This window comes from Capricornis sumatraensis, chromosome 10, assembly GCF_032405125.1.
Source record: "Capricornis sumatraensis isolate serow.1 chromosome 10, serow.2, whole genome shotgun sequence".
In the NCBI taxonomy this organism is placed as follows: domain Eukaryota; kingdom Metazoa; phylum Chordata; class Mammalia; order Artiodactyla; family Bovidae; genus Capricornis; species Capricornis sumatraensis.
This window is the reverse complement of record NC_091078.1, coordinates 7,547,346-7,573,418: the sequence shown is the minus strand read 5'-3', so window position 1 is coordinate 7,573,418 and position 26,073 is coordinate 7,547,346. Positions and strand designations below refer to the sequence as shown.

At 40.7% G+C, this 26,073-nt stretch overlaps 1 protein-coding gene across 4 annotated transcripts in view; it reads left to right on the top strand.

The window, feature by feature from the left end:
• Window positions 1-26,073, top strand: part of NRG3 (neuregulin 3) — a 1,218,667-nt gene that overhangs the window by 1,167,886 nt on the left and 24,708 nt on the right. For all 4 annotated transcript variants that reach the window (XM_068982542.1, XM_068982541.1, XM_068982540.1 and 1 more), the window contains exons 5-6: window positions 3,775-3,877; window positions 10,866-10,992. In XM_068982542.1, the coding sequence (XP_068838643.1) occupies window positions 3,775-3,877; window positions 10,866-10,992 (230 nt within the window). The remainder of the gene's footprint in view (window positions 1-3,774; window positions 3,878-10,865; window positions 10,993-26,073) is intronic.

Genomic DNA, 26,073 nt, shown 5'->3' with positions numbered 1-26,073 from the left:
ATTTATTTATTTTTTTTACTGTTCATCATGGTTGTTACTGTTACCATAGAAGTATCCATCATGTCTCAGTTCTGTTCAGTTCAGCCGCTCAGTCGCATTCAACTCTTTGCAACCCCATGAATCGCAGCATGCCAGGCCTCCCTATCCATCACCAACTCCTGGAGTCTACTCAAACTCATGTCCATCGAGTCAGTGATGTCATCCAGCCATCTCATCCTCTGTCGTCCCCTTCTCCTCCTGCCTCCAATCCCTCCCAGCATCAGGGTCTTTTCAAATGAGTCAACTCTTCACATGATGAGGTGGGCAAAGTCTTGGAGTTTCAGCTTCAGCATCAGTCCTTCCAGTGAACACCCAGGACTGATCTCCTTTAGGATGGACTGGTTGGACCTCCTTGCAGTCCAAGGAACTCTCAAGAGTCTTCTCCAACACCACAGTTCGAAAGCATCAATTCTTCAGCGCTCAGTTTTCTTCACAGTCCAACTCTCACATCCAAACATGACCACTGAAAAACCATAGCCTTTACTAGATGGACTTTTGTTGGCAAAGTAATGTCTCTGCTTTTGAATGCTATCTAGGTTGGTCATAACTTTCTTTCCAAGGAGTAAGCGTCTTTTAATTTCATGGCTGCAATCACCATCTGCAGTGATTTTGGAGCCCCCCAAAATAAAGTCAGCCACTGTTCCCACTGTTTCCCCATCTATTCCCATGAAGTGATGGGACCAGATACCATGATCTTAGTTTTCTAAATGTTGAGTTTTAAGCCAACTTTTTCACTCTCCTCTTTCACTTTCATCAAGAGGCTTTTTAGTTCCTCTTCACTTTCTGCCATAAGGGTGGTGTCATCTGCATATCTGAGGTTATTGATATTTCTCCCAGCAATCTTGATTCCAGCTTGTGCTTCTTCCAGCACAGTGTTTCTCATGATGTCTAAGCTGATATAATTGCCTTCTAACAGGACTCTGCATTTACTTTACCCTTCCTAATCTTTTCTGTAAATTGCAGGGAATAAATGCAGATATTATCACATCACTCTCCTCTGTCAAATTTTTCATTGCCTTCCTGCTGTTGTAAAGACATGCTCACTGTGTACCATGTTCCTGTTGTGTCTGTGTTGCTCTGCTAAGCTGGTTGTGCATTGTGCACATGCTCACTCAGCTGTGTCTGACTCTTTGCAACCCCATGGACTGTAGCCCACCAGGCTCCTCTGTCCATGGAGTTCTCCATCCAAGAACACCAGAGTAGCTTGCCATTTCCTCCTCCAGGGATCTTCCAAGCCAGGGATCAAACCTTTGTCCCTTGTGTTGCCTGCCTTGGCAGGTGGATTCATTACCACTGGCACCAGCTGGGAAGCTAAGCTGGTGGGGAATAGAAAATAACTTTTGCAAAGGCCAAGTGGTAGAGTAAAAACCTTCCAGATTCTTGAACCTGCCATCTTATATCCTAGCAAAGAGCCTTTGCACAACTTGTCTTCTCTTCCTGGACCACTTTGCCCATCCCTATTCCTCTTGCCTAATTGGATCCTGTTTTATATTTAAAATCTCTGTTCTCTGGACACTGTGAATAGGTCAATTTTCCATGTGATATCTTTTGTCAGATTATATACCTCCTTGTTACAATATTTATTACAGTCAGCATTTTATATCACTGGAAATATCCAGTATTCTTGCCTGGAGAATCCCAGGGACAGAGGAGCCTGGTGGGAGGCCATCTATGGGGTCACACAGAGTCGGACATGACTGAGTGACTTCACTTTCACTTTTCACTTTCATGCATTGGAGAAGGAAATGGCAACCCACTCCAGTATTCTTGCCTGGAGAATCCCAGGGACAGAGGAGCCTGGTGGGAGGCCGTCTATGGGGTTGCACAGGGTCGGACACGACTGAAGCGACTTAGCAGCAGTAGCAGTAGCAGCAGCCTTTATTTAGGTAGAAATTAAAATTTATTAAGGTAAAGTAATTTATCTTTTGTTACTCATATTAGAGGTGGCTAAAATGAAAGTCAAACACAAAAATTGCCAGGCTTCCAACCCCTTGCTTCCTGTCCCTCTCCAGGCTTGTTCTTGGGCAGCACTCTGAACCAAAGGCATTGAGAGTACCAGCACTGTAACTCCATCTGGGTCTATAAATCCATTCACAGTCTTTGGAGTTTTAATTTCACTCTTGATTTAAACTCAGAATTGATTTTGTGCATTTTCCCAAGCTATATTTGACTAGATTCAAAAAATGAACAAAAACACCCTGTTGATTTTATGCAGAAATCATTCTTGTAGTGAACACAGTCTTACCTCTTTTGTTTTCATAGGTACTATAATCCACCATCTTCATAGTTCTTTTTATTGGCAGAAGCAGGGTGGAGTAGATTATTATCTGTAAGTCATACTTATTCCATTAGAGTCACCAACTCAGAGCAACTTAGTGAAGTGAAATTCTTTACAACTTGGTAGATCTACCTACTTGTTTCCAAGTTCACTTGGAAGATTGAAAAGAATGACATTCTTTAAGATGGTATATGTCCAAACAAGGTCTCAATGACATACTTTTTTTCTCTTTAATTTGAATCTTTCCAAATTTAAATGTCAACGAAGTCTTGCCAGGGCCACATAATTGCCCCTTTTCATTTATTCAAAAATGTGGATAATGTGATATTCTCTTAGGTTTGCTTTCTGTCTTTATTTTTTTTGATAGTCCAGTCTGAATAAAGACATTAAAAATGGAAATAAAGCCTAAGAGGGGAAAGGAGAGAGAATAGTTCTCATAGTACATTGTTTCCTAACATACTACTGAAGGAACACAGCAAGAACAACAAAAAAAAACTTTAAAATGTACGGTCATATCCAAAGAGAAATACAGTGCATGATGAGTGGATGGATGGAAGGGAAAAAAGAGAGAAGAAAGGAGGGAAAGGAGAGAGAGGAATACCGAAAGGAAGAAGAAAGGAAAGATGAAAGAGAGAGAGGGAGAGGGAGGGACAAAGAAGGAAGGAAGGTAAATAGACCAGAGTGTCTTGTGCAATGTAAAGAAATTAATGAAGACAAGAGGAGGATAATTAACAGAAAGTTCTGAGACCTATGGATGAAAGGTCTTGTTGAGATGAAAGAACTGTTGCAGTAGACATATTTCAGCAAGTGTGCTAGAAGTATAAATGTTAATGTCCAAAAATTGAAATGGTTTGTTTTTGAATTCTTGTTTTTTTACATTAAGAAGCTCTACGATATAACCGTGGTAGTAGAGGTTGAGGTTATTTTGCCAGATTATTGGTACTGAGGAGGTCACAGGATGACTAAGTAAATATTCACATGTACATTGAAGTCCTTTTTCATTCATGATGTCAGTCATAGTGGTGGGCGGATGAATGGGAGACTGACAGCCAGGGACCAAATCAGAAAACCCAGTCATCAGTATCACATAAATTGGAGGTCATCACTAGAATAGGAAGTTTCTGATAGCAGATTATTTGGGACCCCCACCATCATGTTTAAATGCTCCTACTATGTCTTAAAGTCATGAAAATTCTTTAGATAAGATTCATAATTGTGATATCCATACATGAGTTCTATTTACCCATGCAGATACAAAAAAAAAAAAAATCACAGCTGTCCTGTAGACCACTGCAAAGACACTGAATTGTAGTAATGTCCTCGTGTTTTCCTATTGATGATAGGAACAAAAAAACTTGGCTTTGAAAGGCTCCTACCAGCTCAAAAATACAACTATGGAGATTGTGTCTGCTGAGCCATGCTAACTTCCGTTCTAATTCTCTTTTTTAAATTCGCAGAGAGTGAAGAAGTTTATCAAAGGCAGGTGCTGTCAATTTCATGTATCATCTTTGGAATTGTCATCGTGGGCATGTTCTGTGCAGCGTTCTACTTCAAAAGCAAGTAAGACCATTTCTCTCAAGGGTTCAAAGGTTACTTCTCAGAGGAAGCACTTTGTCTTTAAGTTCTCAGTCTGAGCTCTAGGCAGAAGGATTTTGTGTACATGGGCCCATCAGACATCCTTAAATGACTCTGAATCTTTGGTAGCCCGAGGTGAGTGTGTACAGCATGTGCATACATGTATGTGTGTGTGTGGTTCATCTTTGATGCACATAGTGATCATTCTTCTCTGTGATCATGAACACTCTGTGTTCTTTGCATTTTTTGATGGCCTGCCAGAATTAAAGGCTCAACATCAGCCTGTCACTAAGGAGTTAACTCTTCTGAAAAGAGAGGTCACTGCTGAACATCTAACCTTTTATGAAAAAAAAAAAAAAAACTCTATTCCTTTTATAGTATTTTATTTGATACCCATAAAGGTTTTAGCCAAATGTGAAATATGAACAGTATAAAATCTACCTTGGTTCACCAGTTAGTATGGACATCTAGAATATGCCCTATGCTTACCTTGCCAAGAAACCAAATATTCTGCCAAAAGCATTGTTTTTTGTTTTTTGTTTTTTTTTCTGAAGGACTTCCCTGGTGGCTCAGAGGTTAAAGCATCTGCCTGGAATGTGGGAGACCCGGGTTCGATCCCTGGGTTGGGAAGATCCTCTGGAGAAGGAAATGGCAACCCACTCCAGTACTCTTGCCTGGAGAATCCCATGGAGGGAGGAGCCTTGTAGGCTACAGTCTATGGGTCGCAAAGAGTCGGACACGACTAAGCGACTTCACTAAAGTAGAATTAAAAATATACACACGTATTTATAAGTATGCATGTGTATATACATATATGTTTACATATACATGTTACAAATAACATTGGCAAAGGTATTTTATTTATGTAAATGACATAATCTGCCTTAAGAAATACAGATAAAACTATTATACTGCTTGGTTTCTTGTAAGGTAGACAGGCCTTGAGAAGCTGGCATAGATTCTGTTCCTACAGCTTGTCTGGAATCCAAGCCAACAAGTAATTGCTTTTCTTTGGACTTGTATTTTTCTACCCATTTGCCCTTCTAAAAATGGATCAGTTTCCAAATATAGTCTGTGATACTTGTCTGCATGTTGTGTGTGTCGATCTTCAAAAAGAACAGCACTTTTAAGAAATAATAGAGCCTCAGATATGAATCCAAAATTAGTAACTATTATTTTTAATAAACTATTTCAGAATAGGTTTAGATTTTTGAAATTGCCATGAAAATAGTACAGATAGATCCGATATAGCCCAGACACAATTTCCCCTATTTTTAATGTCTTTCGTTAGTATGCTGCCTTTGCCACAAACAGTGGAACAATGGTGGAATAGTGTTACTAACTAAAGTTCATATATCTTAGTTTTTATCTCATGTGTTTTTTTGCTGTTGTTTACCCCCACCCCCAGGATACCACGTTATATTTCATTGTTGTGTCTCCTAAGCAACTCTTGACTGTGGTAGTTGTTAGTGTTCAGTTTTGAACACTTTATCAGGGATACTGGGGTTTTCATTCATTATCTCCCAATCCTCACAACAACTGAAATTATGCATTATTGCTCAATTTTTCAAATCGTATCAGAATTTGATTTTAAAGTATTGATTTGTCAAAGCCCCACAGTAGGAAATTGACAACAGGTCTTTGCATCTCTACAGTTCTACTTTAAATTGCATGCTCTTCACCGCCCAGCACGTTGACTCATGTGGTCCTCCCCCTAGATGGTGAAACTGCTTGAGGTGAATCAGCAATGTTGTGCCCTGCTGCAGTCCATAGCTCTTTATGTTCTTAACAGGCTACATGGTTTCATGGTCAGGATTTTACATGCATCAGCCTAAGCTGTACTCACATCTTCAGTCTGCCACTTGCTTATTCAGTATTATTAGGGAAATTACATTCAGCCTTGATTTCCATTTTGGTAAAATATAGCTAACATATGGCCAAAAATAATGTCTACCTTAGAGAATTTAAGGATTAGTGGGATAATACTGTAAAGAAGGCAGCATAGTGTTTAAAAAGTAAATACTCATTGAAGGCTTGTTGTTGTTAACACCTAGGATGTCTACACACTGGAACTTACAGGCAGGGTAGCTACAAGGTGAGTAGAGTTCCCTGAGCATGAGAGGGTTAATTGCACTCAGCAGGGCATTAGGAGAGTCACCTTGCAAGTGCTGTGTGGGAGAAAGCTGTGTATTTAACAATATGCAAATTACTATGAAGAAGTAGTTAATCACTTATTTTTGGAATATAATCTGTAGTTGTACCACACTTAAAGAAAAGACTGATAACAGTCACAAGAACAGAGAACAGCTGGGTAACTAGAGGATTTCTGTCTTCAGAGCTGTTAGCCTCTCCTTCCGTGGGCTGCAAGTGGGCTCAGTGATGAGCACATCCTCCTGGGGCTCAGCAAGGTGTCAGAGGTTTTCATGGAAACACTGTTCAACTTTCTATGCATAATGGGAGACTCAGAGGACTAAACCAGTGGGAGATGAGTAATCAGGAAGCTGTTATCTTTCTGCCTGCCCAGCCAGGACACATATTTATTATATATATATGTCTAAAAATAACAAAGGGATAATGAAATTTGAAGACTCTTCCAACTGGAGCTGTAGTTCTCATCAGAGACTTAGAGAATATTACCTTCTTCTAGGACAATTTCCAAGCATAGTTTTCCTTTATTTTTCTCTGAGAGGAAGGCCACATTGCACACCAAGCATCTAATTTATATAGCTGAAAGTGATGTAAAATTTTTTTAACACCTTGGCACAAGTTTCTTTGCCCTCATTCCTGGGATTCTAATTCCCTCCAGAAACCTTGGGGATAGCAGAATAAACAGGCTCTACTTTTTCTTTACTTTCAAACATTATAAGATTTTTTTTTTCAATGTGTATACTTTTTTTTTTTTTTTTAACTCGTCTTGGAAGTCCTAAGTCTTCTAGGATTCTGGGACATGTCTATCATTGGTTTCCTGATAAATTTACTTGAAACTCCATCCTATACACTGGAATTTACTGTGCCCAGAGAGAATCAGGACTTAACCAAAACATTCCCTTGGTTATTTGTTCTACTTCCCATAATTATTCAGGTCCTGCCACTCTGGTCCTTTCTCCATTCTCTTGCCATCTGTGATATGACATGACCTCACCTGATAGAATATTACAGCACATTATTAGCCAATGAAAGTTTGAACATAGGTAACAAGAAGAGGTAGAAGTAAGGAACACCTTCTTGAATTCAGAGAATTTTCTGAGTTAATTGAACCCCAACCACTTTGAAGGTCACAGTGAAATAAATTCTTTTCTCATCAATTCCAAAAAGTTCAAGTATTCCGATAAGTAGTTAATGGAACCATTAATTGAGCCTTTCAAATCTGGCTGATACGGCTCATATGGTAACTATAAATTCTTCTAGATTTCCCTTTTACTTTTAACTCATATGGGCTAAGAAGTATAAGGCTGGCAGCAGGAGTCCTTATTAGACTTAGGAAATGAAAGACATAATTGAACTCTGAAAATGAATTGAAATAGGAAAAGAGATACATCGTGGGTGGGGGGACGTGGAATAGATGGGGGAAAAGTGGAAACAGTGATTTTGGAGGTGATTTTGCACTCCAGATGGTAACTGCAGCCATGAAATTAAAAGACACTTGATCCTCAGACGGAAAGCTATGACAAACCTAGGCAGCATATTAAAAAGCAGAGATATCATTTTGCCCACAAAGGTCCGTATAGTCAAAGCTATGGTTTTTCCAGGAGTAATGGTGGATGAGAGTTGAACCAAAAAAGGCTGAGCACCGAAGAATTGATGCTTTCAAACTGTGGTGCTGAAGACTGCTGAGACTTCCTTGGATAGAAAAGAGATCAAACCATTCAATCCTAAAGGAAATCAGTCCTGAATATTCATTGGAAGGACTGATCCTGAAGCTGAAACTCCAATTACTTTGGCCACCTGATGAGAAGAGCCGACTCACGGGAAAAGATCCTGCTGCTGGGAAAGATGGAGGGCAGGAGGAGAAGGGGGCAACTGAACAACAGCAACAGAAGGATGTTCCAGGAGCAGGAACTGGGACAAATAATTATCACAACTGAGAAAGCACAGGAGGAAAAAGGGGAACTGACGCTATGGGTAGAAAACAGATGTGCTATAACTTGCCCTGACTGTATCTCATCCCCTGAAGAGATTTTAGATCACAAAGCAAGGCACTGAAGGACAGGCAATGGGTGTTCTGATATGATGCTATGATTCTCTTCATCTGTGGTAGCCTTAGTCCCCACACAGTTGTAAGTTAGTACACATAAGTACTAATATAAGCTAGTACACAGTTATAACAGTTCCTTGGCCTGAGACAGCCAGCATCTGATGACAGGTCAGTGTGAGGCTTTGAAGGCCTAGACACTGCCCCACCTTGGGGTGAAAGCCACGCCAGCTTCAGAGCTCCCTGTGGGATTTGCTGAGGTTTTCACCGGAGACTGCATCACCTTCCAACTCCTTCTGCCCCTTCCTGCTTCCTTCGCTTAGTTTCCACAGGTGTCGATCTTAAGAGACCTCACTAATAAAAATCCTGCACACGATCTCTGTCTCAGTGTCTGCTTCCGCAGGGAGCCAACCTGCAGCATCACAAACAACATCTCCTGATGGACTTGTTGGGTCTGATCTCCCACCACTGTACGTCTCATTTCTTCCTGATGAATTGACCCAGAGCGACTTAAAACTCACTGAGCTCTAGAAATCGCACTGACGTTGTTAGGCTAGTGTGTTCCAGTGTGCAATACTTGTATCTTGTCTTCCCCAGAGCCACTGCTCTCCTGAGAGCTGATGGCATTGCAGACAGATGCTTCTCACTTCCCTTTGTTCCCATCTGCTGAGGGGAGGACGAAAGGGCAAAAATGTGTGCCTTGAGAGAGCTGAGGGATGATAGAAAAGGAGGCAGGTTAGAAAAGGAAGCCCATATGTTCTGGAGTATTAGTGAGTCAAGACAAGGTAAGAGGGGGCTAAAGGAAAGCAAATTATTAAAAGGATTTAGGAAATGCACTCAGACATTTTTATGAGGAAAATGCCTTTAGATGTTTACATTTCCCAAATGCTGAATTAGGGAATTACTGAAAAGATCGTTAGTATTTCTACAGCTAATTCTTGCAAAAATGATCATGTTCTTCCTCTGTGTGAAGCCCCCTTCACTGCCTCCTGATGACTTATTCCAGCAGAACTTCCTCATCTCCCATCTGCTTCATCAGTGAGTCCCTGACAGGATTCTGTGGCTTTCCTGTGCTTCTTAAAATGCTGATAGGATAGATTTGTTTCTAACAACAGGCTACAGATTAGCTGTTAGGAAGTAGATAGATTATTACAAGTATATTAAAACAACTAAGGGTACTAGAGATAAAAGCCCCCCAAATAATTGAAAAGATAAATATTTAAACAGAATGACATCACATGAGTATTTTAAATTCAGAGGAGATGATAATGCATAGACCTCCAATTCTTGTAGCAATTCTGTGACTTGCTTGTGAGAGAGGCAATTAACAAGATCCCTTCTTTTATCTCTGAGCCAGTGTCCTGATTCCGTCATCTGCCCATATAACTAAGCTTACTAAGTGATGAGGAGTGTAACTGATTAATACTGAGGAGTGTAACTGATTAATACTCTCCACATGTCCACAGTATTTATGGAAGAGAGCTTATCCAAACTCCATTGACAGAGGAGGAAACTGAGGCTCACAGAAGTTTGGGGAATTAGTCATTTTGATCTGAGGAATCAAAGCAAAACTGTTGGGACACAGAGCTGGAACTCAAATCTCAGTCCCTCTGATACTCAAGCCCATGGTGCATAGAGGGATGTCTACCTCAAAAAACTCACTTGGAGAGATGGTGAACAGTTGCCACCAAAGGCTCTATGCTTGGCGTGGACCCTGGGGAAAGAGGCAGAAGTCTAGGGCATATGATTCTGTGAAGTTTGTTTGCTTGTTTGTTTCATGGGTACTGGGTCTTTTGTTGATAGTTAATTTCTATAAAGCTCTTAGGAGAGCAGCTAATAAGGCAGTACTTTGTACAGTTCAAACAGTCACTCCACATTTGCAGTCAGGGGTAATTTACTTGGAATCCAAAACCTGAGACTAGTCTCGGCCTTCCCACCAAGAAGCAGTGTGACCACAGGCAAGTGGTTTGACAGTCGTGAGTAGTGCCTCAAAATGAGGACTGTGCAGCCAGATTCATTCGGTTCTAACCCAGCTCTACCACTGTCTAGCTGTTTGACTTCGGACAAATTATTTAACTTCTCTGTGCCTCAGTTTTCTCATCTATTAAATAAGCATAGGATTAGTGCCTTGTCATACAGAATTATTGTGAAAAATAAGTGAGCTAAGACATGTAAACACTTCAAACGATGCTTGGCATCTTTCAAGAGTTAATTTTTATTACTTATAAATTATTCCTTCAGGAGTTAATTTTTTTCTTATTATTTACAAAAGTTCTAATAAATTCTGCATTGAGGGCAGATGGTAAAAATAAATGAAGTGTTTTTAAACTATAAAAAAGAAAACAGACCCCTGTTATGGCATGTGCGCAAGTTATCCAGTCAAGCTATACCTATCTGAAATGGACAGATATAAACGTAACTTTGCAAAAATGTGATATGTGGCTGCTAGGTCCAAGTGTCAAAGTTGTCTACTTGTAACTTCAGAGCATTCCTAATTCTCTTTAGCTGAGCACTCAAGGTTAAGGACCTCTTACATCCAGTAGGGTGAGGACCATGCATTACATTTCTGCCTTTAGAGTGCCATGGGGTGTGAATCTGGGTTATTAATGGGTAATGCCAAGTATTTCTTGGTGGCGTTGAAAATGAAGGGAGGACTCTCTGTTAACTGAGTTTATCTTGCTATAGAAAATGACAAGTATAGATGTTGGGAATGAATGAACCTCAAAAAAATAGGCATAAATTTATGTGACTATTTATACATGAATTTATTTAAACTTGCAGGAAACAAGCTAAACAAATTCAAGAGCAGCTGAAAGAGCCACATAATGGTAAAAACTACAGTCTCAAAGCATCTAGCACAATGGCAAAGTCCGAAAACTTGGTGAAGAATCATGTCCAGCTGCAAAATGTAAGTGACATGTCCATACACCCCTTCCCACAGCCACTCTCCCTGCTCCCAGTCCAGAGGGGATGCAGAACCTGTGATCAGACTTGCCTATTTTTTTCAGTACTCTGTAGATTTTTCCTTAAATCCTGTTGCATTTTTGTGTGTGCACACAGTACTAGAAAAAAGAAAGAAAAATTAATTCTCAGCTCTTGATTACAATCTGTAACATAATTAATCTCTGGAAGCAAAAAGAGCTTCAATTGTTTGTTCCATAATCACTTACTGAATTCTTCCTCGTGTCAGAGATCGTGCTAGGCACTAGGGGTACAATGTTCCTTACTGTATGGAAACTGGCATAGTGAAAAAATACAGACACCCAGAGGAGGGTTGTGGGATGAGCGGGTTGCTGTTGCAACAGACGTGAGAGAAGAGACCAAAGGGAGCTGGTGGGGGCAGAAGTGGAGGCAGCAAAAGCTGCAGGCTTGAACTGGATTTTGAAGAATAGGAAAGGTTCCTCAGGGAGTCAGAAAGCCAAGGAGTAGAGACTAGAATAAGCAGAAAGAACAAACCCAGGGAATGCTAAGAATACATACTGTATTCACACGACTCGGAACTAAAGGGTATGAGGAAAATCAAAGCTCATAAACATGGGAAGGGAGAGTTCCAGTCCCGGGATTGGTGCTTCCTAACACCACACCTTAAACAGATACCAGAATTTGAAGTTAAATACAAGCTCTTTGAATCCTGCTTTCTTTCTTTCTTTGTTTCTTTTTTTTTTTTTTTTTTTTTTGTGGCTGCTCTGGGGCTTAATTGCAGCCTACAGGATCTTCAGTTGAGACAACTCTTTAGTTGCAGTGTGGCTTAGAGGATCTTTAGTTGCAGTGTGGCTTAGAGGATCTTTAGTTGCACCATGTGGGATCTAGTTTCCTGACCAGTGATCCAACCCAAGCCCTTTGCATTGGGAGCATGGAATCTTAGCCACGGGACCACAAGGGAAGTCTCCAATTCTGTATTCTTTCTAAAGTAGTTTTCCATTATTTCTGAGATATATTGAAAAACGCTAAAGATAAGCAAATGTTACTGAAGTCAGGTTCTGCTGCTCACTGTTCAAAACCCAGTACTCCAGAGACAAGTGTAACTTAACAAGATTCTGCTCTGTTTTAAAGAGCAGTTTTAAAGGGTTAATCGAATTGTTTGGGGAGGAGATCAGGGTTTGTAATATTCTACTCTGTGCAGACTTTCTTCTGATTGTGCTGTACTTAGTCACTCAGCCGGGTCCAACTCTTTGTGATTCCATGGACTGTAGCCCACCAGACTCCTCTGTCCATGGAATTCTCCAGGCAAGAATACTGGAGTGGGTTGCCATTGCCTTCTCCAGGGCATCTTCCCAACCCAGGGATCAAATCCAGGTCTCCCGCATTGCAGGTGGATTCTTTACCATCTAAGCCACCAGGGAAGTCCATTCTTCTGATTGGTCTATGGTGAAATGACAGGTTGGTGCTTCGGAAAGCTGATGTTCAACCTGAAGTTGCCTTCCTTTCTCTGGGTGGGGGTCTTAGTTCCTGCAGAACTGAAAGAAATTGTTATGTGTATTTCATGAAAAGGAAGCAGGACTTTGCCCCATGCTGCTCTATCCTTTACTGACTGTTCCCCCTTCATTTCTGTATCCCCTCCCTCCTCTGATTAGTAACTGTTTGAATCTGCTCTTTACAACTAAAGGACGGTCAAGGAGGCTGACTAATGCCTATTTCCTAAACATAATAAATGAGGACACAGAAAGGATGTGTACCCAGGAAGTCTCCATGGGTCTTGCTCCATTTCACAAAAGCCATCTAAGACATACTGGAACATTCCCATCAGGGTACCAATTCTTTGCCCCCATGCAAGACTGCACTTCCAGATTCTGAGACCCAGAAGGAAAGCACAAAGGTGGTGGTATAAACCTAGTATTTGGGTATAATACACAATCACCCAAGACACACTCACACCCTTCCAAATGTGTAAATCACTGGGAATTTAAACATCATTTGTGATTTTGGGAAATCATTACCCAGAAAGTCGCCGTTATGCTGTGTGTGACAGATGTACTTAGATGCTTAATGTAGAATTTATAAATCATAATCACTTCCCAGAAAAGTTTTGTTAAGCTTGTAATCACGGCTGTGTCTAGGGATTGTTCTTTTCTGAAACAGAGCAAATGTTTTTGTTAGTGATTTCTAATGAGTATTATCCCATTGCTGTAAAACAAATACTGTAATGGAGGGCTTCTTAGCTACTGAACCTATCACAAATAAAGCCAGAGGCTAGTTATGGTAATGAGAACAGATTTTTGATTAGTGATATACTGTTGCATTACAGAAGAGAATCTTGTTTGAACACAACTTCTATCCTTACAGAGGTGACTGGGTGTTTGAAAAGGAGAATGAGGGTGATCTTGGCTGGCTCAGCCTGCAGCAGCTTGAAGCAGGATTTGGTTCCCGGCCAGAGACTGAGGTCGGTCTTGGGGTGAGAACACCAAACCTTAGTCACTGCACCAGTGGCCAATGACGAGGTCCTGGCCCTTTGGCTTTGCAGAGAAAGAATCCCCACAAAAATATAGAAAGCAGTGAAACCGGAGTGTTTATTAGGAGGAAAAAGAGTCTAGAATGTATGGAAAGATACACAGCCAGACTCAGAGAGAGAGCCATGCCCTCACGGTAGTTTAAATTACTTATATGGGGCATTTCTTCTGGTTATCCTTTGGCCAACTCTTTAGATCTGCCTGATTCTGAGTATTTGGTAGGATCCTACTATATGTGCATCTGTATCTCTTAGCCAAGAAACGTTCTCCTGAAGAGGACTGTGGGTAGGAAGACTCAGCATCACTCCTCTTTTGATCTCCAAGAGCTTTCTATGCATGTGTGAGTTTCTCTAACTGAAAGAATGAGAAATATGCGCTTTGTTATCTTTAATGTGGGCAGGGCCAAGCCTCCTCTCTCTCCATTGGCCTGTTATTCTTATCTTGGAGTTTCAGCCCACAGGGAACTTATCTCCAATTTCTTTATCCTGGGGCGCCTAGGTACCTCCTGTCTCAAGGGAGTTCAGTTCAGTTCAGTTCAGTCGCTCAGTCGTGTCTGACTCTTTGCGACCCCATAAATTGCAGCACGCCAGGCCTCCCTGTCCATCACCATCTCCCGGAGTTAACTCAGACTCATGTCCATCGGGTCCGTGATGCCATCCAGCCATCTCATCCCCCTTCTCCTCCTGCCCCCAATCCCTCCCAGCATCAGTGTTTTCCAATGAATCAACTCTTTGCATGAGGTGGCCAAAGTACGGGAGCTTCAGCTTTAGCATCATAACTTCCAAAGAAATCCCAGGGCTGATCTCCTTCAGAATGGACTGGTTGGATCTCCTTGCAGTCCAAAGGACTCTCAAGAGTCTTCTCCAACACCACACTTCAAAAGCATCAATTCTTCAGCACTCAGCCTTCTTCACAGTCCAACTCTCACGTCCATACATGACCACTGGAAAAACCAAAGCCTTGACTAGATGGGCAAAGTAATGTCTCTGCTTTTGAATATACTATCTAGGTTGGTCATAACTTTTCTTCCAAGGAATAAGTGTCTTTTAATTTCATGGCTGCAATCACCATCTGCAGTGATTTTGGAGCCCCCAAAAATAAAGCCTGACACTGTTTCTACTGTTTCCCCATCTATTTCCCATGAAGTGATGGGACCAGATGCCATGATCTTTGTTTTCTGAATGTTGATCTTTAAGCCAACTTTTTCACTCTCCTCTTTCACTTTCATCAAGAGGCTTTTGAGTTCCTCTTCATTTTCTGCCATAAGGTTGGTGTCATCTGCATATCTGAGGTTATTGATATTACTCCCAGCAATCTTGATTCCAATTGTGCTTCTTCCAGTCCAGCGTTTCTCATGATGTACTCTGCATATAAGTTAAATGAGCAGGGTGACAATATACAGCCTTGACGTGCTCCTTTTCCTATTTGGAACCAGTCTGTTGTTCCATGTCCAGTTCTAACTGTTGCTTCCTGACCTGCATACAGATTTCTCAAGAGGGAGGTCAGGTGGTCTGGTATTCCCATCTCTTTCAGAATTTTCCACAGTTTATTGTGATCCACACAGTCAAAGGCTTTGGCATAGTCAATAAAGCAGAAATAGATGTTTTTCTGGAACTCTCTTGCTTTTTCCATGATCCAGCAGATGTTGGCAATTTGATCTCTGGTTCCTCTGCTTTTTTCTAAAACCAGCTTGAACATCAGGGAGTTCACAGTTCACGTATTGCTGAAGCCTGGCTTGGAGAATTTTGAGCATTACTTTACTAGCATGTGAGATGAGTGCAATCATGCAGTAGTTTGAGCATTATTTGGCACTGCGTTTCTTTGGGATTGGAATGAAAGCTGACCTTTTCCAGTCCTGTGGCCACTGCTGAGTTTTCCAAAGTTGCTGGCATATCGAGTGAAGCACTTTCACAGCATCATCTTTCAGAATTTGAAATAGCTCAACTGGAATTCCATCACCGCCACTAGCTTTGTTCATAGTGATGCTTTCTAAGGCCCACTTGACTTCACATTCCAAGATATCTGGCTCTAGATTAGTGATCACATCATCATTATTATCTGGGTCGTGAAGATTATTTTTGTACAGTTCTTCTGTGTATTCTTGCCACCTCTTCTTAATATCTTCTGCTTCTGTTAGGTCTATACCATTTCTGTCCTTTATCAAGCCCATCTTTGCATGAAACGTTCCCTTGCTATCTCTAATTTTCTTGAAGAGATCTCTAGTCTTTCCCATTCTGTTGTTTTCCTCTATGTCTTTGCATTGATCACTGAAGAAGGCTTTCTTATCTCTTCTTGTTATTCTTTGGAACTCTGCATTCAGATGCTTATATCTTTCCTTTTCTCCTTTGCTTTTCACCTCTCTTCTTTTCACAGCTATTTGTAAGGCCTCCGCAGACAGCCATTTTGCTTTTTTGCATTTTTTTTCCATGGGGATGGTCTTGATCCCTGTCTCCTGTACAATGTCACGAACTTCATTCCATAGTTCATCAGGCACTCTGTCTATCAGATCTAGGCCCTTAAATCTATTTCTCACTTCCACTGTATAATCATAAGGGATTTGATTGAGGTCATACCTGAATGGTCTAGTGGTTTTCCCTACTTTCTTCAATTTGAGTCTGAATTTGGTAATAAGGAGTTCATGATCTGAGCCACAGTCAGCTCCTGGTCTTGTTTTTTTTTGACTGTGTAGAGCTTCTCCATCTCTGGCTGCAAAGAATACAATCAATCTGATTTCAGTGTTGACCATCTGGTGATGTCCATGTGTAGAGTCTTCTCTTGTGTTGTTCGAAGACAGTGTTTGCTATGACCAGTGCATTTTCTTGGCAAAACTCTATTAGTCTTTGCCCTGCTTCATTCTGCATTCCAAGGCCAAATTTGCCTGTTACTCCAAGGGAGTAGGGAAGGGAAACAGTGGGGCTTGACAGAGTCAGGGAAGAGAAAAATGACCAAGAGTTGGTCATAGAAATGAGGTTGAGCCATCTGTGTCCATTAGCTGGCCATTATTAAACTTTGGATCCTGTCCCAGGGACTCACTGAAGACCAGGGGCATGACTAGCCTTTGAGTGTCCACATTCACTGCAGGAAAAATAGAGCACAAGAGCAGAGTCATGCCCTAAGTAGTGGGTGAGTCCCTGGGCCTAGCTATCAAGTGAGGGTCCTTGGCTTTGCTCAGAAAAGAATTAAAGGGCAGTCACAGTAAAGAGAAAGGAGGTTTATTTAGAGAGATATACATTCCATAGACAGAATATGGGTCATTTTGGAAGACAGTAAACTGCCCCAAATATGGGGTAGTTAGTTTTATTGGCTCGGCAATTTCACAGGCTAATGAGAGGAGTATCCCAACTCTTCTGGGAATTGGGCCACTGCCCACTTTTTGAACTTTTGTGGTTAGACTTGGAAATGTCATGGCCCTTGTGCATAGTGTCATTTAGAAGTTTTGTTGTCATTGTTCAGACACTCAGTTATGTTCACCTCTTTCAATGCAATAGACTGGGCTTTCCTGTCCTTTACTATCTCCTAGAGTTTGCTCAAGCTCATGTCCGTTAAGTCGATGACGCCACCAACCATCTCATCCTGTTGTCCCCTTCTCCTCTTGCCTTCAATCTTTCCCAGCATCAGAGTCTTTTCCAATAAGTAAGTTCTTCACATCAGTTAGCCCAAGTATTGGAGCTTCAGCATCAGTCCTTCCAATGAATATTCAGAGCTGATTTCCTTTAGGATTTACTGGTTTCATCTTTTTGCAGTCCAAAGGACTCTCAAGAGTCTTCTCCAGTACCACAATTCAAAAGTATCAATTCATCGGTGCTCAGCCTTCTTTATGGTCCAACTTTCACATCTCTACATGACTACTGGAAAAACCATAGCTTTGACTAGACGGACCTTTGTTGCCAATGTGACATTTCTGCTTTTTAATGCACTGTCTAGATTTGTCATAGCTTTTCGTCCAAGGAGCAAGCATCTTTTAATTTCATGGCTGCAGTCACCCTGTGCAGGGATTTTTGAATCCAAGAAAGTAAAGTCTGTCACTGTTTCCATTGCTTCCTCATCTATTTGCCATGAAGTGATGGGACTGAATGTCATGATGTTAATTTTTTAGATGATGAGTTTTAATACAACGTTTTTCACTCTCCTCTTTCACCTTCTTCAAAAGGCTCTTTAGTCCCTCATCACTTTCTGCCATTAGGGTGGAGTCATCTGCATTTCTGAGGTTACTGATATTTCTGTCAGCAAACTTGATTTCAGCTTGTACTTCATCCAGCCCAGCATTTCACATGATATATTCTGCATATGAGTTAAATAAACAGGGAGACAATATACCACCTTGATGTATTCCTTTCCCAATTTTGAACCAGTCTGTGGTTCCATGTCCAGTTCTAACTATTGCTTCCTGACCCACATACAGATTTCTCAGGGGGCAAATAAGGTGGTCTGGTATTCCCATCTCTTGAAGAATTTTCCACAGTTTGTTGTGATCCACACAGTCAAAATCTTCGCTCTAGTCAATAAAGTAGTAATATATATTTTCCTGGAATTCTCTTGCTTTTTCAATGATCCAATGGATGTTGGCAATTTGATCTCTGGTTCCTCTGACTTTTCTAAATCCAGCTTGTACATCTGTAAGTTCTCAGTTCCCCTACTCTTGAAACCTGGCTTGAAGAATTTTGAGCATTACCTTGCTAGCAAGTGAAATGAGTGCACCTGTGTGGTAACTTGAACATTCTTTTACATTGCCCTTCTTAGGGATTGGAATGAAAACTGACCTATATAAGCCATGTAGCCACTGCTGTGTTTTCCAAATTTGGTGGGTTATTGAGTATAGCACTTTAACAGCATTATCTTTTAGAATTTGAAATAGCTCAACTGGAATTCCATCACCTCCACTAGCTTTGTTCATAGTAGTATTTCCTAAGACTCACTTGACTTTACACTCCAGGATGTCTGGCTCTTGATGAATGTTCACACCATCAGGGTTATCTCGGTCATGAAGATCTTTTTAGTATTGTTCTTCTGTGTATTCTTGCCACCTCTTATTAACATTTTCTGCTTCTGTAGGGTCCATACCATTTCTGTCCTTTATTGTGCCCATTTTTGCATGAAATGTTTCCTTGGTACCTCTAATTTTCTTGAAGACAATAGTCTTTCCCATTCTATTGTTTTCCTCTATTTCTTTGCATCACTCAATTAATAATGCTTTCTTATCTCTCCTTGATATTCTTTGAAATTCTGCATTCAGATGAGTAGATATTTTCCTTTCTCCTTCGCCTTTTGCTTCTCTTCTTTTCTCAGCTATTTGTAAGGCCTCCTCAGACAATCATTTTGCCTTGTTGCATTTCTTCTTCTTGGGGATGGTTTTGATCCCTGTCTCCTGTACAATGTCATGAAATTCCATCCATAGTTCTTCAGGCACTGTGTCTATCAGCTCTAATCCCTTGAATATATTTGTCCCTTTCACTGTATAATTGTAGGGGATTTAATTAAGGTCACACTTGAATGGCCTGGTAATTTTCCCTACTTTCTTCAGTTTAAGTCTAAATTTTGCAATAATGGGCTCATGATCTGAGGCACAGTCTTCTCTCAGTCTTGTTTTTGCTAACTGTTTGCTTTTCCATATTCAGCTGCAAAGCATATAATCAATCTGATTTTGCTATTGACCATCTGTGATGTCCATGTGTAGAGTCCTATCTTGTGTTGTTATAAGAGGGTGTTTGCTATGACCAGTGCATTCTCTTGGCAAAACTCTTGTTAGCCTTTTCCCTGCTTCATTTTGTACTCTAAGGCCAAAGTTGCCAGTTACTCCAGGTATCTCCTGACTTACTACTTTTGCATTCCAGTCCCCTATGATGAAAAGGACATTTTTTTTTTTTAATGTTAGTTCTAGAAGGTCTTAAAGGTCTTCATAGAACCGTTCACCTTCAGCTTCTCCAGCATTAGTGTTTCTGGAATAGACTTGGATTATTCTGATATTGAGTCGTTGGCCTTGGAAACAAATTGAAATCATTCTGTCAATTTTGAGACTGTACTAAAGAACTGCATTTCAGATTATTTTGCTGACTATGAGGCCTGCTCCTTTTCTTCTAAGGGATTATTGCCTGAAGTAGTAGATATAATGGTCACCTGAATTAAATTTGCCCATTCCGGTCCATTTTACTTCGCTGATTCCTAAAATGTCAACGTTCACTCTTGCCATCTCCTGTTTGACCACTTCAATGTACCTTGATTCATTGACCTAATATTCCAGGTTCCTATGCAATATTATTCTTTACACCACTGGACTTTATTTTCACCACCAGACACATCCACAGTTTGGTGTCGTTTCTGCTGTGGCTCAACCTATTCATTCCTGCTGGAGTTATTTCTCTGCTGTCTTCTCCAGTAGCATATCGGACACCTACCAACCTGGCCCCAGGGAGATGGAGAGGGTGATGGGGAGGGCTCATCCTTTAGTGTGATATCTTTTTGCCTTTCCACATTGTTCATGGGATTCTCAGTGCAAGAAGGCTGAAGTGGTTTGCTATTCCCTTCTCTAGAGAACACGTTTTGTCAGAACTCTTCACCATGACCCACCTGTCTTGGATGGCCCTATGGCATGATGTATTAATGAGCATATAATGAGGTTCAAGGTCTAGTAGAAAATCAATGCAAAGAAATAGAGGAAAACAGTAGAATGGGAAAGACTAGAAATTGCTTCAAGAAAATTAGAGATATCAAGGGAAAATTTCATGCAAAGATGGGCACAATAAAGGACAGAAATGGTATGGACCTAAAAGAAGGAGAAGATATTAAGAAGCGGTGGCAAGAATACACAGAGGAACTATACAAAAAAGATCTTCATGACCCAGATAATCATGATGGTGTGATCACTCACCTAGAGCCAGACATCCTGGAATGTGAAGTCAAGTGGGCTTTAAGAAGCATCACTATGAACAAAGCTAGTGGAGGTGATGGAATTCCAGTTGAGCTATTTCAAATCCTGAAAGATGATGCTGTAAAAATGCTGCACTCAATATGCCAGCAACTTTGGAAAACTCAGCAGTGGCCACAGGACTGAAAAAGGTCAGTTTTCATTCCAATCCCAAAGAAAGGCAATGCCAAAGAATGCTCAAACTACTGCACAATTTTACTCATCTCACTTGCTAGTAAAGTAATGCTCAAATTTTTCCAAGCCAGGCTTCAACACTACATGAACTGTGAACTTCCAGATGTTCAAGCTTGTTTTAGAAAAGGTAGAGGAACCAGAGATCAAATTGCCAAAATCCACTGGATCATTGAAAAAGCAAGAGAAGTGCAGGAAAATATCTACTACTGCTTTATTGACTACGCCAAAGCTTTTGACTGTGTGGATCACAACAAACTGTGGAAAATTCTTCAAGAGATGGGAATACCAGACCACCTGACCTGCCTCTTGAGAAATTTGTATGCTGCTCAGGAAGCAACAGTTAGTCCTAGGCATGGAATGACTGACTGTTTCCAAATAGGAAAAGGAGTACGTCAAGGCTGTATATTGTCACCCTACATATTTACCTTATATGCAGAGTACATCATGAGAAATGATGGACTGGATGAAGCACAAGCTGGAATCAAGATTGCCAGGAGAAATATAAATAACCTCAGATATGCATATGACACCACCCTTATGCAGAAAGCAAAGAAGAACTAAAATGTCTCTTGATGAAAGTGAAAGAGGAGAGTGAAAAAGTTGGCTTAAAACTCAACATTCAGAAAACTAAGATTATCACATCTGGTCCCATCACTTCATGGCAAATAGATGGGAAAACAATGGAAACAGTGACAGACTTTATTTTAGGAGGCTCCAAAATCACTGCAGATGGTGACTGCAGCCATGAAATTAAAAGACCCTTGATCCTGGGAAGAAAAGTTATGACCAACCAAGACAGCATATGAAAAAGCAGACATTACTTTATCAACAAAGGTCCATCTAGTCAAAGCTATGGTTTTTCCAGGAGTCATGTATGGATGTGAGAGTTGGACTGTAAAGAAAGCTGAGTGTCAAAGAATTGATACTTTTGAACTGTGGTGTTGGAGAAGACTCTTAAGAGTCCCTTGGACTGCAAGGAGATCCAACCAGACAATCCTACAGGAAATCAGCCCTAAACATTCATTGGAAGGAGTAATGCTGAAGCCGAAACTCCAATATTTTGGCCACCTGAGGCAACGAACTGACTGATTGGAAAAGACCCTGATGCTCGGAAAGATTGAAGGCAGGAGGAGAAGGGGACGACAGAGGATGAGAAGGTTGGATGGCATCACTGACTCGATGGACATGAGTTTGAATAAATTGGTGATGGACAGGGACTCCTGGCGTGCAGTATTCCATGGTGTCGCAAAGAGTTGGTACACATTCTATAGACAGAATTAGGTCCATCGCAAAAGGCAAGAACAACCTTGGGAGAAACACACTCCACAGACAGTTTGGGCCACCTTAAAATGTAAGCGTCCCCGCCAAATTAGGCATGGTTAGTTTTTATGGGGGGGCGGTAATTTCACAGACTAATGACTAGGAGGATTTTTCCAACTATTTTAAGAAAGGAGTGGGGATTTCTAGGAATTGGACCACTGCCCACTTTTTGGTCTTCTTTTGGTTACTCTCTGAACTGTCTTGGCACCAGTGGTATGTCAGTTAGCATGCTAATCTATTACAATGAGCATAAAATGAGGCTCAAGTTCTACTGGAAGTCAGATCTTCTGCCATCTTGGACCTAGTTGTTTCTAACCAGTTTTTCTCATGTCCTATGACTGTATTATTCTTTTAAGGGTTATGCCCTGCCCCCTTCCCTCCTGTTTCATTAGGATAACACATTTGAATGGATACACAGCCTGAAAGGCTACACAGAATCTGGGAGTTCAGGCAGAGAATAGGTGAGAGGAAAGCAATTAAGGACCTTGAAGAAAGAGTGCCAGATGTGCTGAGAAAGCCTATGCATGCTAGCCACAGCATTCTACACGTTGTCGGCTGGGCTCAAGGGATTTCTGAGAAGATCCCTTTAACAAGACTAGACTGACATGAACAAGTTGCTAGAAATATGGGTCACGAGCGACTTTGTTATACCTTTGTCAGGATTTCTTTTGCTAATTTAATAGGAGAAAATTGTATTCTGTAATTAAATTTCATTGTTTGAGAGGGTAATGTAATCTCTGCATATATTTCTAGTCAGATTTCCTCTTTGGTGAATTATATGCTGATACCTTCATTCGTAATTTTATTATAAGAATCAAATAACAGTTTGACAGCAATTTTTCATGACATATGTTATGGGAGAAAATAGTAATAGAGCATACATATCATTAATCCCTTAAAAAGAAATTGAAATGTGTAAGAACATTGCTTTCTTACAATGCTATGCTTAAGATATATAAGAAGCATATAGGACATCTGAGCAGTTGGTCAAATAACAAGTAACCCTAGGGAAAGAAATAACTTGTCATAGGGCTAAGAAAAGTCTGCATGTATATTAAAATGCAAATGTACCAAAGAAAATTTGGAAAAGCATTTTTCTTTTGTAGGTCTATATTTTTTCCTTTGAGGAAATAGCAGTGTCAATGATAATAACAAAAATGATAAATAAAATAATAATCATAGCAAATAACGTGTACTGGGTACAGACATAGAATCATGCTAAGTAATACAAATGCATAGCCTTATTTAGTCCTAACAGCAGCTCCTTAGAGTTTACACCCACAGTGTGCAGAAGAGGAATCTAGGACTCAAAGCTTGAGTCAGGCAGCTAGCGAATAGCTGGGAATGAAACCCATCTCTCAATAGCTCAGTGGTTCTCAATAGGGGGCACTGTTGCCTCCATGGAACATTTGGCAAAGTTGAGAAACACTTCGGGTATTACAACTTGGGAGGGAAGTGCACAGGCATCTATGACAAGACGGTGTTGACAAATATCCTATAATGCTTGGGGTAGTCTTCCATGACAGAAAATGATCTTTCCTAAATGTCAAGAGTGGTGAAGAAGTTCAGAGTCCAAGGTCAAGCTGCAAGGTGTGACCACTAGGAAACTGAGAAAGCCTAGCCCTGAAGTTCAATCACAGCCTCCCCACTGCAGGCGTTCATTTCTACTGCATGGATGGAGACAGGTAACCCAGGCACACTGCAGTCCTTAGGAGGGAAAATTTCTTACTTTGCTTACCATATCGTGCAAATTTGTCTTTATCTTGGAGCCCAGGTTAACTACTTGATATTCTTTGCAAATTGTAATGTTTAACAAATGAATTGGCTGTGTCTGGCATTCCCTTGAGTTCGTTAAACATTCATGGGGAAGGGTTTCACTTTACAGTCATTGAACAAGATATGAAACACCAGTCCGGTGAAGCAGCATGATACCCTGGCAACACTAGACTCAGAAGCCGCAGAACTAGACCTGGCAGTACCTTGGAAGCACGCAGCCCCAAAACATCATTTACAAAGGCAGCACTTGTGACTCAGAGAGAGGATCTGACCTCATTCCCTGTGCCCCTGGTGAGAGAGAGAGAGAAAGAAACAGAACTGGGATTGGAGTTAAAACATCCAGACCAGTCAAGGGAGTGAAACTTCTCAGCACCTAGTCCAGGGATCAGAAACAGAAGTCATCAAAAGAGAGAAGATCTATCCTCCTCTCTTAAAATCAAGGAAAAAAAAAAAAGCTATACATTAGTGAAAAATCAAGGAACAACAAATACCCCTTCCCATAGATTTTCAATTCTCATCTTAGGAAAGACAAGTTTGTGGAGATAAGATTCAGGGAGAAAGAACTGGAAGACAATATTTGCATGCTAAAGGAGAATAATAAAAATTTAATCCCTTGATAATTGGTATTGATAACTGGAAGAGAGAAGCATTTATTCTGTTTTGATAATTGGTAGAGAGAGTCTACCAATATTTTTTGGATAATTTTTTGATGATTGCTATAGAGAGGCATTTATTCTGTAATGCATTTTGAACACTTTTCTATACTGGACACTACACAGAGAGCTTAAAAAAAATACAAACAGGAGAGACTGAGCATGATTTCCGGGAGCTCATGCCAAAGCCTTTGACTGTGTGGATCACAATAAACTGTAGAAAATTTTTTGAGAGATGGGAATACCAGACCACCTGACCTCCCTCTTGAGAAACGTGTATTCAGGTCAGGAAGCAACAGTTAAACTGGACATGGAACAACAGACTGGTTCCAAATAGGAAAAGGAGTACGTCAAGGCTGTATATTGTCACCCTGCTTATTTAACTTATACGCAGAGTACATCATGAGAAACGCTGGACTGGAAGAAACACAAGCTGGAATCAAGATGGCCGGGAGCAATATCAATAATCTCAGATATGTAGATGATACTACCCTTGTGGCAGAAAGAGAAGAAGAACTAAAAAGCCTCTTGATGAAAGTGAAAGAGGAGAGTGAAAAAGTTGGCTTAAAGCTCAACATTCAGAAAATGAAGATCATGGCATCCAGTCACATTACTTCATGGCAAATAAGTGGGGAAACAGTGACAGACTTTATTTTTGGGGGGCTCCAGAATCACTGCAGATGGTGACTGCAGCATTGAAATTAAAAGATGCTTACTCCTTGGAAGGAAAGTTATGACCAACCTAGACAGAATATTAAAAAGCAGAGACATTACTTTGTCAACAAAGGTCCGTCTAGTCAAGGCTTTGGTTTTTCTAGTAGTCATGTATGGATGTGAGAGTTGGACTATAAAGAAAGCTGAGCACCGAAGAATTGATGCTTTTGAACTGTGGTGTTCGAGAAGACTCTTAAGAGTCCCTTGGACTGCAAGGAGATCCAACCAGTCCATCCTAAAGGAGATCAGTCCTGAGTGTTCATTGGCAGGACTGATGCTGAAGTTGATACTCCAATACTTTGGCCACCTGATGCGAAGAGCTGACTCATTTGTAAAGACCCTGATGCTGGGAAAGATTGAGGGCAGAAGGAGAAGGGGACAATAGAGGATGAGATGGTTGGATGGCATCACCAACTCAGCGAACATGAGTTTGGGTGAACTCGGGAGCTGGTGATGGACAGGGAGGCCTCCTGTGCTGTGGTTCATGGATTTGCAAAGAGTCAGACATGACTGAATGACTGAAATGACTAACATGGGCCATTGGTAGAAACAAATATGTAAGCATTACTTTTTTTAATAATGTGGATACATTAAGTCAAATTAGTATCAAGTAATGGAAAAGGGCATCTAAAATTGAACAGGGGAATCTGCAAAGCCTTCCCTGAAGTAGGTGGCATTTACACTGAGTCTTGAGACTGAGTTGAAGTGCATCAGATAGTTTGATAGGAGTTGGTCAGAAGAGGTGATTTCTTTGAACTGTGAATTGAAGCTAATTTTCAACAGTTTTAGTATAAAACCTGATCTCTTATTTAATATCAAATTCTAAGATACAGATTTGCTGTAGATTCTTAATAAATCACCTGTGGATTCAAATATGCATTAAACATTTCATAAGGACCAGGGATATAATGGTCACCGAAAATGACAGTGTTCCTACTTTCAAGGAGCTTACTGATGACTGTAGGTGATAGATATTAATCGAA